General features: G+C 36.5%; 1 protein-coding gene across 13 annotated transcripts in view; it reads left to right on the plus strand.

The window, feature by feature from the left end:
* The window catches only part of LOC132195267 (transcription factor 12), a 106,803-nt gene that overhangs the window by 13,273 nt on the left and 76,334 nt on the right, over positions 1–17,196 (plus strand). For 12 of the 13 annotated variants that reach the window (XM_059617148.1, XM_059617147.1, XM_059617153.1 and 9 more), the window contains exons 4-5: positions 6,617–6,639; positions 6,934–6,984. In XM_059617148.1, the coding sequence (XP_059473131.1) occupies positions 6,617–6,639; positions 6,934–6,984 (74 nt within the window). Of the gene's footprint in view, positions 1–6,616; positions 6,640–6,933; positions 6,985–15,373; positions 15,711–17,196 lie in introns of those variants that run through there. The other variant, XM_059617158.1, reaches the window with a different exon arrangement.

A 17,196-nucleotide genomic window follows, 5' to 3' on the forward strand; every position in this document is an offset into this window, starting at 1 on the left:
GAAGTGAGTGGCCTCTGCAGTGTTTGAAAAAGATGCATTGCAAAAAAGGATTAAGAGATATAATTTATCATACTTATTAGAGATTTATATTTTGTTTTTAATAAATAAAATTTGTAATGCCAATTTCTTTTATTTGTGTATTAAAATTTTATTAATTAATTTTTAATTTTATTCATTTTTTTAAAATAATGAATATTCATTTATTTTTTATTTGAATTCTGATAAATTAATTATTTTGATATTTTTTGGGCATATAATATTATCATGGGTTAGATAAATAATTTGAAATGACTAGCTTACGTGATTGAAACTCCTTGGTTTAACGATGCTGTAAAGACGAATCTATTTGATTAATATTATCTACATTAGGATCAAAATTATTACTTCACATAAAATTAACATATATATCAATTTTTAGTTTTCCTTTGGTCCAAAACTTGCAGTTCAATTCAAGCTAATATTAATACCATTATGTCTAGATAGTATGGTGCATTACTTAACATCTTCATCAAAATATATTTTCAAATTTTAATAAACACTAGCTTCACAATCAGTACGAACAATTTCCAAATAGTTTGCCTCATTTGGATGATCACGCATGCTCCATAATATTGTGTACATTTAAAACTATGAAATATTTGTCGGTTTTGTCTCGGCCAATCTCTTATTCTTGGGGGAGAGAAGCCGCACATCTACATTATGTAGAAATAGATTTTTTATTAAATAAAGTTGCGTCATATCCGGCATAGCGAGTGGCGATGAACGGTTGAGACGACGACGGAGATGCGCGGGGAAAAAAGCAAAAGAGAGACGCGCTCTCTCGTGGGTTGTGGCTGCGGCGATTTGAGCAGAAAAGTCTGTTGTATTTGCTTATCTTCGCGTTGCTCTCTCTGCTGATAACTACGCACTGATGGCTTATGCTTTTCCACTTCCTCGCCTGAGAGAGAGATGCATTCGGAGAATGTGTAAACACCGGTCCGCAGGATAAATAGTTGTTTTAAGTTAAATAAATAGTGCGCCGTGGAGACAAACTCTCTGTGGTGGACGCGAGAGGAATACCGCGCTGAGAAGAAAAGAGCTCGCATGATTCATTCATTGTGCGCTTCCTGACATAATTTTATCCTCGGCCGAACGTTGTTTTTTTCACACTAGCGGGATAAAATGTCTTTTGCCGCAAAGGTTGATGTCATAAGCCGAGAGAGACTCTGCGATAAACAGACCTTTTATGTTTCTTGTTCGCATAAACAGCCATAAATATGAGCCTAATTTTAAATTTGGGACACACACCAAACATTTTATGACACCCAATGATGTGCATTTTGAGGGAAAAAGGGCATGTAGGCTGACAAAAATCTTGAACCCTCGTGCGGGGTTAATTTAAATTGATAAAAAAAATTTATAATGTTTTAAATTTTATTAATATACATTAGGATCATACTTTTCTTTATTATACATTTAATTTTCAATTTTAAAACTACACATAATTAAATTTTATTAAATTTTGATTTTTGTATTAGAATAGAAATCTTCGGACGAGAATAAACAACAATAATAATATGGTTAAAAATCTTGCTTAGCTAAATTTGGTTTTTCGTGAAACAAACATTTATATTTTTATTTTTGTGATGAAGTATTTTCTTTTTAAATGTTTATGATGTAAGAAAATAAAGGTTAAAATTTCGCTTTTAAGTTGATACATTCCGAAGTTCAGTGTTTATAAGTTGTGCTTTTGGAAATATAATTTTATATTACTTCGATATGATCATTTTCATTACTGATCTCGCCTGTTTCTTTGCTTCAAAAGCCAGAGATTCCGACGTTATTTTTCTGCAGCCTTTCCTTCCATACCAGCAGCTTTGGAGAGAAGCTCGCGAATAATAAAAGAGTTTACATGCACCTCATGCACTTTTGCGCTGCAACACCTGCCGCCTCCTATTTACGATTCCAGCCGGATCTGTCTCTGAATGCAGAGCCTGCATCCATTCGAATTTTACAAGCCATTATCAGCGATGGTATGCAGCTCGCCGACCCGCTGTAAATACAAAATAATCTTCGCCTTCCGCACATAAACTGCCAAGGCGGCGAGAAGGCGATCAAATAATAATAATATAAAATTCCTCTGCAGCGTTTTTATTCAGCTTGAAAATATAGAAGTTTAATTTCAGCTCTACAACTTTTACGAGAACGCATATAAAAAAATTATTGCTGTTGTTTGACCTTGGTAAAATTTCATATGGAATTATTAAAATATTTTTAATTATTATTATTGAGAAATGTAATTATAAACTATTACAAAATATTCGCTATTGGTGAAAAGTCTTCAATTAATAGAAACTTTTTAATCAACAATTTTAATTTTGTCGAGGTATTTCTTGCAGTTAATTCATTATTTAACAATTCATGCAGGTTTTGTTAAAGAATGTTGCGAAATGAAACTTTCAAGGCGTTCGACCTGCTGCCTGAAAATTGGGTCAATCTTCGCAAGGTGCAAAATTCGCAGGAAGAAAGGAAGCACCTGCCTGGCCGCTCGTTATCGTTTTTTTTCGTCTTTATTGGCTCTTGCTGGCTTGAATTTAAATGTCCTTTCTTTGCTGCATTTAACCCGAGTGTTAATATGACCAAACTTTCACAAGCAATAAATTAGGCGTCTCATTTTCGTAATCGGCGGGCGCGGATTCACCTGCGCTGCCAAAAAGCTGATTGAGCTGTTTCTCCCGCCCAGTGCATTAAAAATTCTATTTTTGCGCAATCTCCGCGCGGCCGAGCAAAAGCGAAAAGCACGCGCGAGACTCCTTGAATTCAGATTAAAAAAAAAATCATGGTGTATAATAAATGGAACAATTTATACAATCACGCGGTCTTTGATGAAGCGCGTTTCCAAGAGGCGAAAACTAAAAGAAGCTGCCCGACGGCGTCTTTAATCCTCTCCTTTTGCTCTTTCGCAGCCCAAATCAAAATTTTCGCCAAACTCGGTGGCACGCGGGGTAACACCTGCCTTTTTGTTTTCAAACGCGTGCCTCTTCCAAAAGTGAATGACCTCACCCGAAGCTCATACTGGTGCCATCAATTTAAGATGCGAAAGGAATTTAAGGCGATGCCAAGTATTAAAATCATGCCGATTTTTTAATGTTAAATAAAATTTATTCCTAATTTCATTGCAAAATTATGATAAATATAAATAATTGATCAGATGATTTTTTTTTGCCGCAATAAAATATCTGCCCAATTCATGACGTTTTTTTGCAGATTTATCTAATTTCTATCAATTCAAAAGAATTTATATATCTCTGAAAAGTAAATTACTTAAAAAAAAAAAAATGAAAGTCATGAAAGGAAGCTTCTTAATTTTTTCTCCCTATATATAAATAATTTTGCTTGTGTATTTACCTATATTTTTTCATGAATTAATTTCATTTATTATTATATCAATTCAAAGTTGTTTTCCATAGCAGAATAATAGATTTTTGAGAATTTAAAACCCAAATAAACCACTCGAAACGGGAAATAAATAAATTAGTAACTTCTGACTAAACGCCTTTTACGTGCATTTACGTTCTAAGACACGAGATACTGAGACAAAACCAGTGTAAAAAGTTCCTGTTGTGATAACAAAAAAATATTAAACGAGGGCGAAAATTTCCAAAAATTAATACTTTTTAAAACCACCCCAATCTCAATTGATATTTTTGGACTATCACAACAGGAACTTTTTTTCACTGGTTTTGTCTCAGTATCTCTTGTCTCGGAATGTAATTGCACGTAAAAGGCTTCAGAATAATAGAATTTACTGAAAATTGAATGAACTTTCCCAAACATTTAAAATATATATTATAAATTTATATATTAAATTGTGTTTAAAATGAATATTTTTTAATTATTATTAATATTTTATTATTTTTATTATTCATTGATTCTACAACGTTATTTAGTTTTTTTACGACATAGTAATAAAAGAGTAAAGAAAATAAAGCAATAATGAAGTATATTAATTAATTCTGTACATATGCAAATAAATCAAATTAACATGTTTCATGTATTATTATAGGCAAAAAGTTTGTAATTAATATTTATTATTTCGTATAATATGATTTAAACTTTCAACATACTCCAATTATTTAATGAAATTTGCGACATTACTAGCATTATGTAATCATTACTTGTTCACTGATTACTCATTCAAGTTAAACAGTTGTAAAGCAAATTTTCAAAAGTAAAAAGACCTATTGAAGCGAGTGTCGCACACTTTGGCGGTGTGCAATTGTGTATCCATCTCATTGGCAATGCGAATTGCGGCGGCATTTTTCGCATGCAAATCGAGTGGAGAGTGAGGTCCAGCAGCAGCCAGCCAGAGCTTGGGCGCATAATAAATACAAGAATCAGTCAAGTCAACAGGTGCCGGCGCGCGCCAGAACTCGCAGGCAGGCACCGATCTCAAATAATAATAATAAAATGGGGGCCTGGGAGGGCAGCTGTTCGCGCGCGGGCAGGTGCGACTTGCGAGCCGCTGCGCCTAAAGAAGTCTGACTGAGAGAAGACGTGTGTGTGCTGTATCTATCTCCCCTTTACTTTACACGGTTTGTTTTTTCCTCGGCCGGTCGGTGGCTCGAGGTGGTTGACATTCATTCCTCCTCTCCGCAGCTCACATGTATACACAAGACCGCAAAAACTCGCCTCAAAAATCCACCTTGATCCACTTTGTTTAATTAGCAATGATGGCGAGCGACTTGACAAAAACGCTATAATGTTGCGTTGGACCGGGAGGAAGAAAATTCCGGTGCTTTTTTGTTCGGCCCAAAATAATACGTCTTAATTAAAAAGAAATCAGATGGCTTTGAGCTCGATTTTTCACAGCAGTCGTCCTCTAAAACTGCTTCATTTTTGATAATTTTAAATTAAATATCTTGTATCAACTTTCATTTCGTACATCAGAATACATATCTAAAAAATAGGCATCCTAAAAATAAATTACCATTATAAAATAAATCCTTTGTGTTACAAATTTAAAATTTTGTTTTGTCACTTTAATTTTTTTTTCAATTTAATGTGTTGTTATTTGAAAAACAGTTCGCACAAAAAAACGTTGAAATTTATGAAACATAAATAATTCAAATTTATTTACATGAAAAATTCACCTCTCAATTTTAAAGCAACGTGTGTCTGAATCCGAAATGGGATCCACCGCTGCATCTTGCTCATGGATAATTTACAATCTCGGCTTGAATGAAAAAAACACTTATCGCATTAAAACGCTGCTTTTGCGTCCAGCTGAGCGCGGCTTGACAATTCCTAATGAGCTTCTTGTTTTTCATTTTTCTCGGATATGCATAAGTCATCTCTCTGTGCGTGAAAAATGCCACTTTCAGAAATTGTCAGTCAGAGGTGACCTCTCGGTCGTGAAAACTAAAAGGCCCTTTCAGCTAGAGAACGGCTGCCTTTGCTGGCTCGGCCGTCACAAGTTCCACCTGCCGCATTAATCACCGAGAAAAAGCCCGCGCGATGATAATGCTCGAGAGATGCACAATCGGACCAACTGAGCAGCGTTTTCGATCGACGGCACGCGGGCTGGGGGCATAATGTGATTTGGCCCTCCATTGTGCGGCGCGCGTACACATAAATTAGAATGCGCTCTTGCAGAGAGCAGACGCACTCCGGCCCCTGTCTCTCGTCATTATATGGTGATGAGACTGACGAGGCGGACGGCTGAGGGCGGTGGAACTTAATCAAACTGCATTCTCTATTGAATAAAAAAAAGTAATCAATAATCTCGTAATGGAAGGTCGTATAGTATTTTAGTAAAGCTGCAATAATTTTGAATCTTGATCATGGTAAAATTTTTTATAAAAGGTCAAATAATAAAAAAAGAATGTTAAAATGTAAAAAATGAAATTATTAAGTATTTGAATTAAGAGAGTCAACTTTATGTCAAAATATTTAAAAAAAAAACTTGCTCCAGCGTTGAAAACCACATTTTGATTTATAATTTAATTATATTAACTTCAATTTGGACAATTTTTTCTCATTGGGTTGCTCCAATCTGGACTTCCAATTGTTATACATATTATACCATATTGAACATTTCAAATCCTCCAATGTGATAAAAATTATTCTAAATAATAATGATAAACATATTGTTAAAATGAAATAGGAATGAGTATTAAAATACATTATTTTGTATTCATTGGATTTAAAAAATAAAACTTTTTATAAGTTTCCGTTCCGCAACCCTATTCAGTGGACGACAATTCATTAGGAAAGATTCAGAACAGCATCTTGGTCGTCGCTCAGCCCGAACGCTCTGCACACCGACGCACTATGCATATAATTAGTTATTGGATTATCGACCGTGTGTGTGCGCCACTGGTGTTATTAGCTGCAAATTTCATTTCGCCGCCGCCGGCGCTCTCAATGGCTCGGCAAACCTTTCAATCAAGTTCTGGGCATTTTGTCCTCCGCGGCTATTATTTCGCGCGCGTTATTATTTTCAATGAGGCGATGTGATGATGATCGAAGTGCGCTAATGAGAAAATGCCCGGCGGCCGTATTTATTTATTTCGCACCTCCACCCGACACTGATTAATGACGAGTTACAAACTAATTAATTTTTCTTTTGTTTCAGGTGTCGCCAAACGGAAAAAAGAAGTGAGTACAGCATCATCAGTACAATTATAATTACTTCGGATGGATTGATATGTGGCGGTCGTCATTGGCATTTTTCAATGGGTGTCAATTGCCTTTCCCGCTGTGACTGTTTGACCGGCTTTAATTGATTGACTCTTTAATTATATATAATTAATTAACTCGCAATCACAGAAGCTAAAATTGGAATTGAATTTATTTTTAAAAATGAAAAAAGCTCTAAAATAATTAATTACGATTTCATTCATTTCAATTATTTCAACTAAATTTCCACATTTGCACCATTTGCGATTTCAGAGCTTGGATCCAGCCGACGGTGGAGGAGAAATCAACACACAGCCACATTGGGTGAGTGCAGTGATTTTGCTTTATCTCTTCGTGCACGTTTGCTTCGTGCTCTTTGCGAATTCGCTGGAGCAAAAATGGAGCGCCTTGACCGCGCTTCTCACTAGGCTTAGCTCCTCCATTCTATTCCTTTTCAGCGTTCACAGACACAAAGGCAGCAGGGGTTGACCCTCTTAGCGTTAATTACCGACGACAAGGCGGTGCGCGCTTTTGTTGAGACTGAATATTCGTGAAAATGCACCTTTCGCGGCTTAAACCGTCAGCCAGGCTATTGTATGCAAATCGCTTGGCGGCTGACAAAGAAAAAGATGCATATGGAAAGAAATTATTGTCTATGAATCTTTCACGTTTTTAAGGCTTGTTTCCTAACAATTTTCAACAGGAAAATTTCAGAACCTTAAAATATGAAAAATAAACACTAAAAATAAATTTTAGATAATTTTTTTCGGCAAATTGTATTTTAGTTTAAAAATAAATCTTATCAAATCTCACCGAATCTCTCCAATGATATTAATTAAAACTCGTTGACTCCAGCAGCTTTGTACTTCAAACCATTTTAGCTAAACATTTTATCGATTAATTTATTGTAAAAAAATTCAAGATTGCTTTATGAAGTGATTTCCATACTCAATATTTTTTTTATTTCAACATTATCTTGTGTCTTCGATTAAAAAGTGAACGATTGGGAGCAACTGCTGTGACATTTCTCAGGTGAACGCAGCAATCAGCAGGTCTGCAGGCCACGAATTAGGTGCCCTGTGAACACCTCGATGGCTGCATTTGCAGATCAAAACACTCCGCGCGCCATTGTGCACCGACTGAATATGCATTCCGTACAACAACAGCTGGCAATCTCTGCAGCGGTGCACATTCGGAGAGCTGCAGTACGACGTGCATTCATATGTGTGTAGAGAGAGAGAGGTATAAATCGGTGCGGGGCTCGACTGGTGCCATCATTGTTTTAGCACACTAGATTGGTTCGAGCCATTATATTCCCTCGGTTAATAACACGGCTAGGCGGTGCAATATTATACTCTGCCATACACACATCCGATGCACATACACGTTCTTCAGCATAATTGCGCGCCGTGTGCATAATGCGGCAAGGCCTCTCATCTGGTGCAATGCTTCATTTAAAATGAATTTCTTTTAAATACAATTTAATTTAATTTTCTTACACATATATTCTATATTTTTGTAAAAAGGATTTTATTTAAATAATTTCATAAAAAATTTTAATCTTTTGTTATTCTATTAATAATCTTTCCTATAAATCTCCCTCTTGAAAACATGTTTTTTTTTTTAAGAAAATATTATAGAAAAAAATATATTCTTGTTGCCATATGAATTTATCATGAGCTGTAATATATTAAAATAATTTAAACGTTTCAATCTTCTTTCATCATTTGAACCACTTGCTAGGACTGCATATAGAATAAAACTATATAATTTAATTGCACTATTATACATTAATACTTCATTTAATTCAACTATTAAGATTAAATTGGGGAAAACAATTATGATCTCTTCTAATTTGTTATAATTTACAATTTTACTCCTCAAAGATTTTGAAGAATATTGATTGACTGAAATTGGCTTTCTTTTTTAAGCATTTGAATGTCTCTCGTCATCAATTCCTTTTTCACCTCTTTCTTGGACGAGTCACAGGTGTCATTGTCGTGAACAGTCTTAAAAGCATATACTTTGGCGAAACATTTTCCGTGTAAGGAAAAAAAATAACGCCGCGCCGACGAGAGAGATGATGCATCACATTTCATTTTTGTCGGCGCGAGAGCAGCATTGTTACAAACATCGTCATTATCTTTTTAAGCCACGAAATAATACAATTTTAACATCAACACACAACGGGCCAGCAGCGTGAATTATATTTCGCCGCAGAGAAAAGAGTGATGATTATGATGTCGCGCGCGGCACTCTTGGATTATTGTTGCCTATTTCATGATCGTCTCTCTCTCAATATAATGGTCGTTTAATAAACTTTCTCTCCCACGGGTTGCGTCTCTCTCAAAATCTGACAAAAGTGTCTTGTGTGCGCGTAAAGAACTGCACGTTGCAGCCTAAAAGGGAAAAATAGTTTTAAAAATTAAATAGAAACCCCCTGGCTCGAAGTGAGGTCACGTGACGCTCTCGTGTTGGCCTGATGTGTTCTGCAATATTCTCCACTCAGAACGGCGTCAATAATTAATCGCAATGATGGGAACGGCGCCGATTGTTGTCATCAAATATTCCACTCGCCGCCTCCGCTGCTGCCTGTGCGAGAGACCGCTGCGTTGCTGCAGTGCTTAAATATCAAATGCGTCGCATGACACTTTCTTGAAAAATGAGACTAAGACGACAATTTCGAATATCTTCCCTGGCCTCGCGTAATGGCCACAAAGGATTTCTCCCTCAAACTTTGAGTGCAATAATAACATTTTAGTGAGATCAATATAAAATAAATAATGATGTGGAGTTGCATCTATAGTTTCAAGAATGTTTATTGGGTTCGAGGCCCCATACTTGAGCTCAATCAAATGAATTACAATAAACGAGAAATTAAAAGCCATTTCCACTTTGATTGTAAATTTAGTAAAAAAAATTTAAACAGTGTAAGTTACAAGCTTCATATTTAAATATTAAATATTTAAGCTGTAAATAAATCTGCAAATTTGTTTTCATTTTATGGCATCCCAATCAAAAATAATAATCTTATATTGCGATGGACGGAAATGTTTGAATTCCCATTATCTGCTCTAACTGGAATTCCGAGTACGGATTTTTTGCCTTCAATCAGTGGAAATGTGATTTCACAGCACCAGCCGTTCAATCGCACCCAATCACCGTCATTATAGCTGTCAATCAATGCAGCAAAACGATTCACTAAAAAAAATCCATAATGAAAATCTAATTAACCAAAAAATTATTTATTTTTCAATAAAAATATGCTTTTAATTTGAAGAAATAAATTTATATTATTTTCACTTTTTATTTTGTCACAAGTATCATTTTTCATTATTCTTTCACGCCGGCGATTCGCTCTGCCTCTGTTCTCATAGATCTCTTGGTTTTTTTACTGAACACTCCTCTCCAGCGGAGCTAAAAATTAAGTGCGTCACAGTGTTGCTGTGTTGCCAGCTGAGATGAAATTTCGTTTATTGCCGGCCGGCCTAGCTTCTCGTTACCATCGGATTTGAACTTGTAAAAAAAACTTTATACAATATCCTTCTCCTGCCTAGAGAGAGGGAGTTTTGTCAGCGCTCTCGGTGTGTAATAATCGAAAAGGGGAGCGACGCGCATAAAAAGTGTTTCGGAAACGTTTTGCGTGCGTCTGTCCGACGAATCGGCAGAATTAATCACCAATCCGCCCGCCGCCGCATGATAATGCAGCACCCCTAACACTGTTTCGCCATTCTTTGTCGCTCATCTTCCGCTTGATTGACGTCCCACTGATTTCAATTGAGGGTTGCAACTTTTCCGCTCCGCCTGTACACAAGGAACTGGCACAAAGAACGGCCGGGCCTGTGCAGCTCATAATAATGCGCGACCACCAATGATTGGCAAAAATATTTATTGTTTTATATTTTGATTCATGTGTTTAAATAACATTTAAAATAAAAATTTTATAAAATTAACATTTGGAAGATTCCCCTATTTTGTAAGTTTAATTTATTTTCAATAGTTAGAATAAATCCGGAATTTTATTACTTAACTCAATTTTTTTTACTTTCATTGAGAAACTGCAAATTGAAATTTCTTTTAATGAATAGTATTAATGTTAAGGTCCTTAACAAGGATCAAAAGGCAATGGAATAAAAATACATATTTTAAATTCATAGAAAAATATTAAAATAATTATTAATTATAAAAATAAATTTAAAACATTTGTAATTTGAAAAATATAACAGCCGCGTTAATATTAATTTTAAATGAGACCGCTTAAAAGTCATAAAAACTTTTATTCAAAGGTTTTTATTTTTATACAAAATAATAATGCATTTTGAATTGTTTTAATATCGTTTTTATAATAATGTATACTTCCAATAAATTTTGCGTCTTGTTGTGCATATCATTTCCAAGCAATTTAAACTTGCCAAAATAACATAATTATACCACAATTTGGCATGTTCTGCGAAAGCAATTTACCGATTATTGGAGGCGCCTAAATTCCTGGATTATTTTTTGCATACTGAGAATTTGTTTCGACGATATGCATAACAAACACACAGTTGCCCTGTCATTTCTTCATTCCTCCGATAAATCGCTTGTTATTTCTCGTTATAAAAATCGTGACGTGACTTACACATTTCATATGAAATTCACTCACGTCATCGTAATTCATCAATCGCTGCTGCTTTTGCTTATGCGGCTGCGGCCAGAAGCACCTTCATGTAGCATCAGCGCACGAAACTCGCATCGCGCGCAGCAGAAAGAAAAGAGGAAATCAGATTTGAAAATTTAATAACTCAATATCTGGTTTGTTGTTATGGCCGCCGCGCACAAAACACACACAACAACCACCTCATTTAAAATGCTCTCTAATTCAAAGAGTGGCTCGCTTGATACACGCACAATGCGCCTATCAATCACGACTCTCTCGCTTAATTAAATGAGCGAAAACGAACCGCGTTCGGTTTTGTTGGTATTCTAAGCCGGCCTCTCTTTCTCTGCCAAACGTCAGTCAGCACTGATTCGACTGATGAATCAGTCCGGTTTGATTTCGGTATTTGTTGCAGCCGAGAAAAGCACCAGTTTGACGCAATCTTTCATCGAGCAATTAGCGAGAGCGTTTTTACCAGAGATATTGTGGAAGTTTCATTAATTGCCCCAAGAGATGGAAAGTTTAATACCGCGAGCGCGGAATAAATTGTGCCGTAATTATACTACCAGCGTACTTGTAATGGACGATAATAAATTTAATGATGGAAGTGTATAAATTTCCGTTGTCAAACTGCTCTCGGCTCAAAACAAACAACTTTAATTTTGTTTTAAATTTAATCTCATCATCTGGAGCATTTAATTAGACTTTGTTGCTGCTGAAATGAGAGTTTAAAATCAGAATCGATAATGAAATATTTATATTAATTTATACAAAAGTGCTCTACTTTCAAATAGGACTCATAATATTATTGCAATGAAACTTTCAAGATTATTAAGAAAAGAGCATTGGAATTATAAAAAAAAAAATCAAGAGAGAGGAAACTTTAAATATAAATTAATCATTCTTTTTGACATGAACTTAATTTGATAAGAAATAAGAAAAGAAAGGAGAATTTTAAAGAGAGTATGAATTTGTCCTACAGAATATAAGAAGAAAAAATATTAAGAAAAGAAAACAAAAACAATCCCAACCAACAAAAACCTCGAATAAATCAATCTTCTGGTGGATTGATTTTCCAATTAGTCATGCTCAGAGCGTGTTAAATATTACATAAAAAGTGGCGAAACGCAATTTTCCCGGTTTGTTTTGCATATGAAACGTGAGTCGAGGGTGGCTTTGCCTCCACTGTAGCTGCGGTTGCAATCAGCCCCATGCTGATATTGTGCAGTCCAATATGTGTACAATGCGGCCCTACCGACGGCGTCGTCATTTTTCACGAGGCTCTAAATCATGGTGTTGCACGCGCCGTTGTTTTGTCGCTGACACATTATTGGCGCGCACACTAGCTGCAATTATCCATGCGGACGGCCGATGAATGGGCCGCGAACGACCGAACGCATCCCGCCGACCACAATGCATGATGCAATCGCTCCATCCCGCAGCCAAACTGCCAACCACGGCTTGTGCACTTGCATGCGCTTCCATTAGCGACACTAGAAATAATTGTGATTAATTGATATGCATATCCATCCACTCTCAAGCACTTTTCGAAAGATGAATTATGGACTGATATTTAGGGCAAGAAAAATAAATACAATGCCAAAGGGTTCGTGGAAAACAGTGACGCGAACTTGTGCGTTTTAAAAGTTGCAATCGTCGCAATCAGCCAAGAAGGTTAATTTTATCCTTTGAAGTTGTGAGGAAACGGTTAATATTTAATTATTGAAATTATTGATTTAAAAAATTAGTGCGGCGGCTTCCTAAAAAAATTGAGCAAATGAACTTTTTATGCAGCAATTGCAAACGTTTATTATTACTATTATTGTTGTTGTTGTTGTTGTTAATTGTAAAATTTGAATTATACTTATGTATAATGGATTTTTTTCCTAAAAATTACATTACCAGTTTTTTAATGGAATATATTATGAATCTTAGAATTTTTTAATTATAATAAATTATATAAACTGTTTTGTTCGCCTTTTATACAATACAGAGTTAAATACAATAATTTATGGAATATTTAATTTTCTTTTTTTAAATGAATATTACAAATTGTAAACCACTAATTTTTTGCATTTTATGCTAGATTTGAGTTTAATTGAAAATTGAGTAAAATTTAAAAACTACATTATTATCTTTTGCTCAAATGACCTTGTTCAGTTCATGTTGGCGTTTTTCCCCACCAGGCGAAATTCTTTTCTCAGGGCATCACTATATTAAACAAGTTCATTTCAGTTCACCAGCATTTCACGTTCTGTTTTTCATATACACGCTTGTCACTCTGGCGAAACCAGAAAATATACACAAACGTTCATGAGCCGCAATTTTTATCCTCTTATCAGCGTCTCATCTGCGTGCGAGCAGAAAGATCCAATTTATGACAGGCCTGAAAGAGTGAGTGAACGACTGCCCTGGCCGCGACCAACTCTAAAATTGAGCCGTCACGAGAGAAGCTGCTCGACTGCCCACGAAACCGATCTTTGAAAAGCGGTTTTGCAAACACTCTCCTACAACAATGTATTTCACGGCGCGCGTAATAATTCATGCCCGAGTGATTAACGCGCGCCACCGAGCGGACGCGGCTGAGACAAATACATACACACTGGGACTGATCTTTATACTTTATTTTGTTTTCCAGCGGAGAATGAGCGTGCAGGAGCCGCGCTGGTGATTCATTTAGCCTTTATATGGATGATTGAGAAATCAGTGGCTCATTTTAAACACGCAGATAGACATTGGAGATATGTGCGCGCGTTTAACTGCAGCAAGAGTGATGCAAATGCACTCTCGTTTCACTTTGAGGAGCTTTCTGTCTGCGCGTTCCGCACGCCGATATTTTCTCACTAGTAATATATTGTCGAGAGACATTAAACATCAAAAATTTTAAGGAGAAATATATGATCTCACAGATACAACAGGGTGCAGATTAATTTTTAGATTAAAATTTCCGAAATAATTTTAAGTTTATGATTATGAGAGAAATTCATTTTGAAATTTTATGAGAAGAGTAATTGTCAAATATTTTGTGTGTGCATCTAAAATGAAAATTTGTCTCGAATGCCCTCAAATAAAATTAAATTGGTTTCTCAATAATTAAATAATAAAAGAATGTAAAAATCCTATTTCAATAAGATCAGCTAACTCAGTTTTTGTTTGAAGAAGTTGACACTCAAGGAGATGATCATGGAAATGAAGAGATCGGGCTTTTCCTTGTTGCGAAAATTGTTTTCATTCAATAACAAAACGGCTCTACCAGTTTCGGTCAAGGTCTGCGACCCTATTTCATGAACAAGAAAATAAAAAAAATCGGCGAAATTGAAAAGAAAAAAAAAAAAAAAACATTTTAACACAAAAATTTAAATCTTAAAACTAATAAACTAAACAAACTAACAGATTGGTTGGTACTTGAATTTGTTAGTTTTCAGATTGTAATTTTTATGTTAAAATGTGGTATTTTTTTTTTTCAATTTCACAGATTTTTTAGTATTTTTCTTGCTCGTGAAATAGGGTCGCAGACCGTGACCGAAAATGGTAGAGCCGTTTTGTTTTGAGTGAAAACAATTTTTGCAACGAGGAAAAGCCCGATCTCTTCATTTCCCAAGGTTTTGCGTTAAATTGTGCAGGGCAGCCAACCGTACTCGTCTCATCATGATAAATCAGCCCCCGTTGATGCCATATATTCTGCACTACTGTACTGTACACTCCAGTATACCGTGTCTTCTGTACTTCTCCCTGCGAGCGAGTTTGTATATTTTTTTACAGCCCTGCCTGCTCGCTAGGTCGCTCACTCGCGTCTCTCTTTCTTTCTTTCGTTTTTCTCCCGCTCGTAAAAAGAAGAGATGCGTTCGTTGTCGGGTCGTCGTCGAGCGCTGCGTTCCCCTCCTTTTTAGTGCCTGCTTTTTGGCCGTCGGGCCCCTATTATTCTTTCCCTGTCCTTTTCTTCTCGCAGAGCGGCAAGCCGGCCTCTCAGGTTTTCTTTTCACAACACAACAGTTCCCTGGCTGCGTTTCGCGTGTGAAGATCTCGCTAGCCGTAGTCGTTAGCCTGCTGTTGCCGCCGCGGCCGCCTGTTGCCATGTGCTAAGAGCCACGCCGAGCGCCCGATCCGAAATTTGTGTCTGCAGAAAACCCCCGTTCCAAAAATGGACGCCGACAAAAACTCTAGTCCGGCCAAGAAGCCGCCGCAAGTGGCCCTCGTGTCCAGCTCCATCATCAAGCAAGAGCAGGCCGAGCAGCAAACCAACGTGGTCGTCCTGCCGCCCATGCAGTCCACCCTGATGCAGGGTCTGCTCAGTTCGACCAAACTGTTGATGCACCCTGTCGAGTTGATCGGCCAACAGGAATACCTCACCGACCCTTGCTATCCCTATCCACCAGTAGCAGTCGCCGTTCCAACTTACCACACCGGCCAGGTAAAAAAAAATGATATTAAAAAATAGCGAGAAAAAAAATTCACATTACTGGCCTTTATTTTGCTGTTAGTTAGAAATTTCGTGTCTTAAAAACTTAAAATCGAATGACAATTTTAAAGAAGGAGTTAAATTGACTGAATGATATGTAGACCTATAAAAACTATTAATTTTTGCTTTCCATATTCCAAAAGTTTAATCAGAAACTACTTTTTAAATTAAGCTCTAACCCTTGATAAAAATATCTTTCTCTTCCAAAAACCTGGGTAGGAAACCAGTATGGGCGGTTTTCTATTCCTACTTTTTGTCCATGCTCAAGATCAAAGGCCTTGCTCGTTTTGTTTTCCCATCTGTTGTGGAAATTGGGCCGCCATCCATACCCTCATTACCTGCGAATAATGCGTGACAAAATCGAACATCCCTTTTCGCTTCTTCTGTGCTTACCTGCCCATGGCGGCGGCGGCGGTGGTGGTGGCGGAGCTGCGCTTGGAGGGCTTCCTCCCCTCGGCAGCGAGCATTGTTGTCCCAGTGACCAGTTTCACTCGCTTTTGTGCTTCTTTGCGGCGCGAGAGGATGATGTATCACAGGAAGTCGGCCGGCTTCAATATCTCGCAGCTTGTTGTCGAATTTTAGAAGGAATTTCACGCCAATTTTTTTTTTTCATTCCTTTTATACCCAAGTTGACCAAAGCTATAGACGCATTCAATTCAAAGTTGGCATTATTCTTAAATAAAATATGTTATTAAATTTAAAAAAAAAGATTGCCAAATTATATCACAGACTTTTTGGCAATTGCAAAGTTCAATCGCAGGTCGAGCAAGGCGGGATCGCCTTTCTTCGTCCGATCACGCGTCTTGGCAGCTGACACCGAGCTCATGTTTGGAAACAAAACAGCAATTTGTCCAATTAACATATATGTTTGTGTCTGGATCATTTTTGAACAAGATTTCGTTTCACGACGAACAACACACGACGATAGGCGGACACTGTATTTAAACAGCACGCGAGAGTAATTGCATACCCTCGAGTTAAACTTAAAACACTTCACTTACATATGCAGACGAGAGAAAGAGACATGTGTGCGCGAAAATGATTTTATTTATTCCTCCCGCGGCTCTCCGGCCTGCATACTGGCCGCAGTTAAATTTGAATTAATTGTGTGTGGATCGAGTTGATTATGTGCGCCGGTGTGCGCAACCTTAATCTTAATTAATCGAGCTGCGTGTTCGCCACATTAGACACGCCGATCGAGCTGACTTGACCCCGCAAGATTGCAGATGAAATAATTACTTAATTATGAAATAAAATAAGCGTTGCAAACATTACATTTGTCCTAGAAAAATAAGTAATTTATCAATATTATACAATAATAATTATTCATTATAAATATTATAATTGTTTACATCATAAAATATTTTTTTTTAATTACCTTTATCGTACTTATTTTCTGCAGATCAAGTACAAAAGTATGTAATGAAATTTGATATTT

Source organism: Neocloeon triangulifer, unplaced genomic scaffold, assembly GCF_031216515.1.
Source record: "Neocloeon triangulifer isolate White Clay Creek 2 clone unplaced genomic scaffold, ASM3121651v1 ptg000009l, whole genome shotgun sequence".
NCBI lineage: Eukaryota > Metazoa > Arthropoda > Insecta > Ephemeroptera > Baetidae > Neocloeon > Neocloeon triangulifer.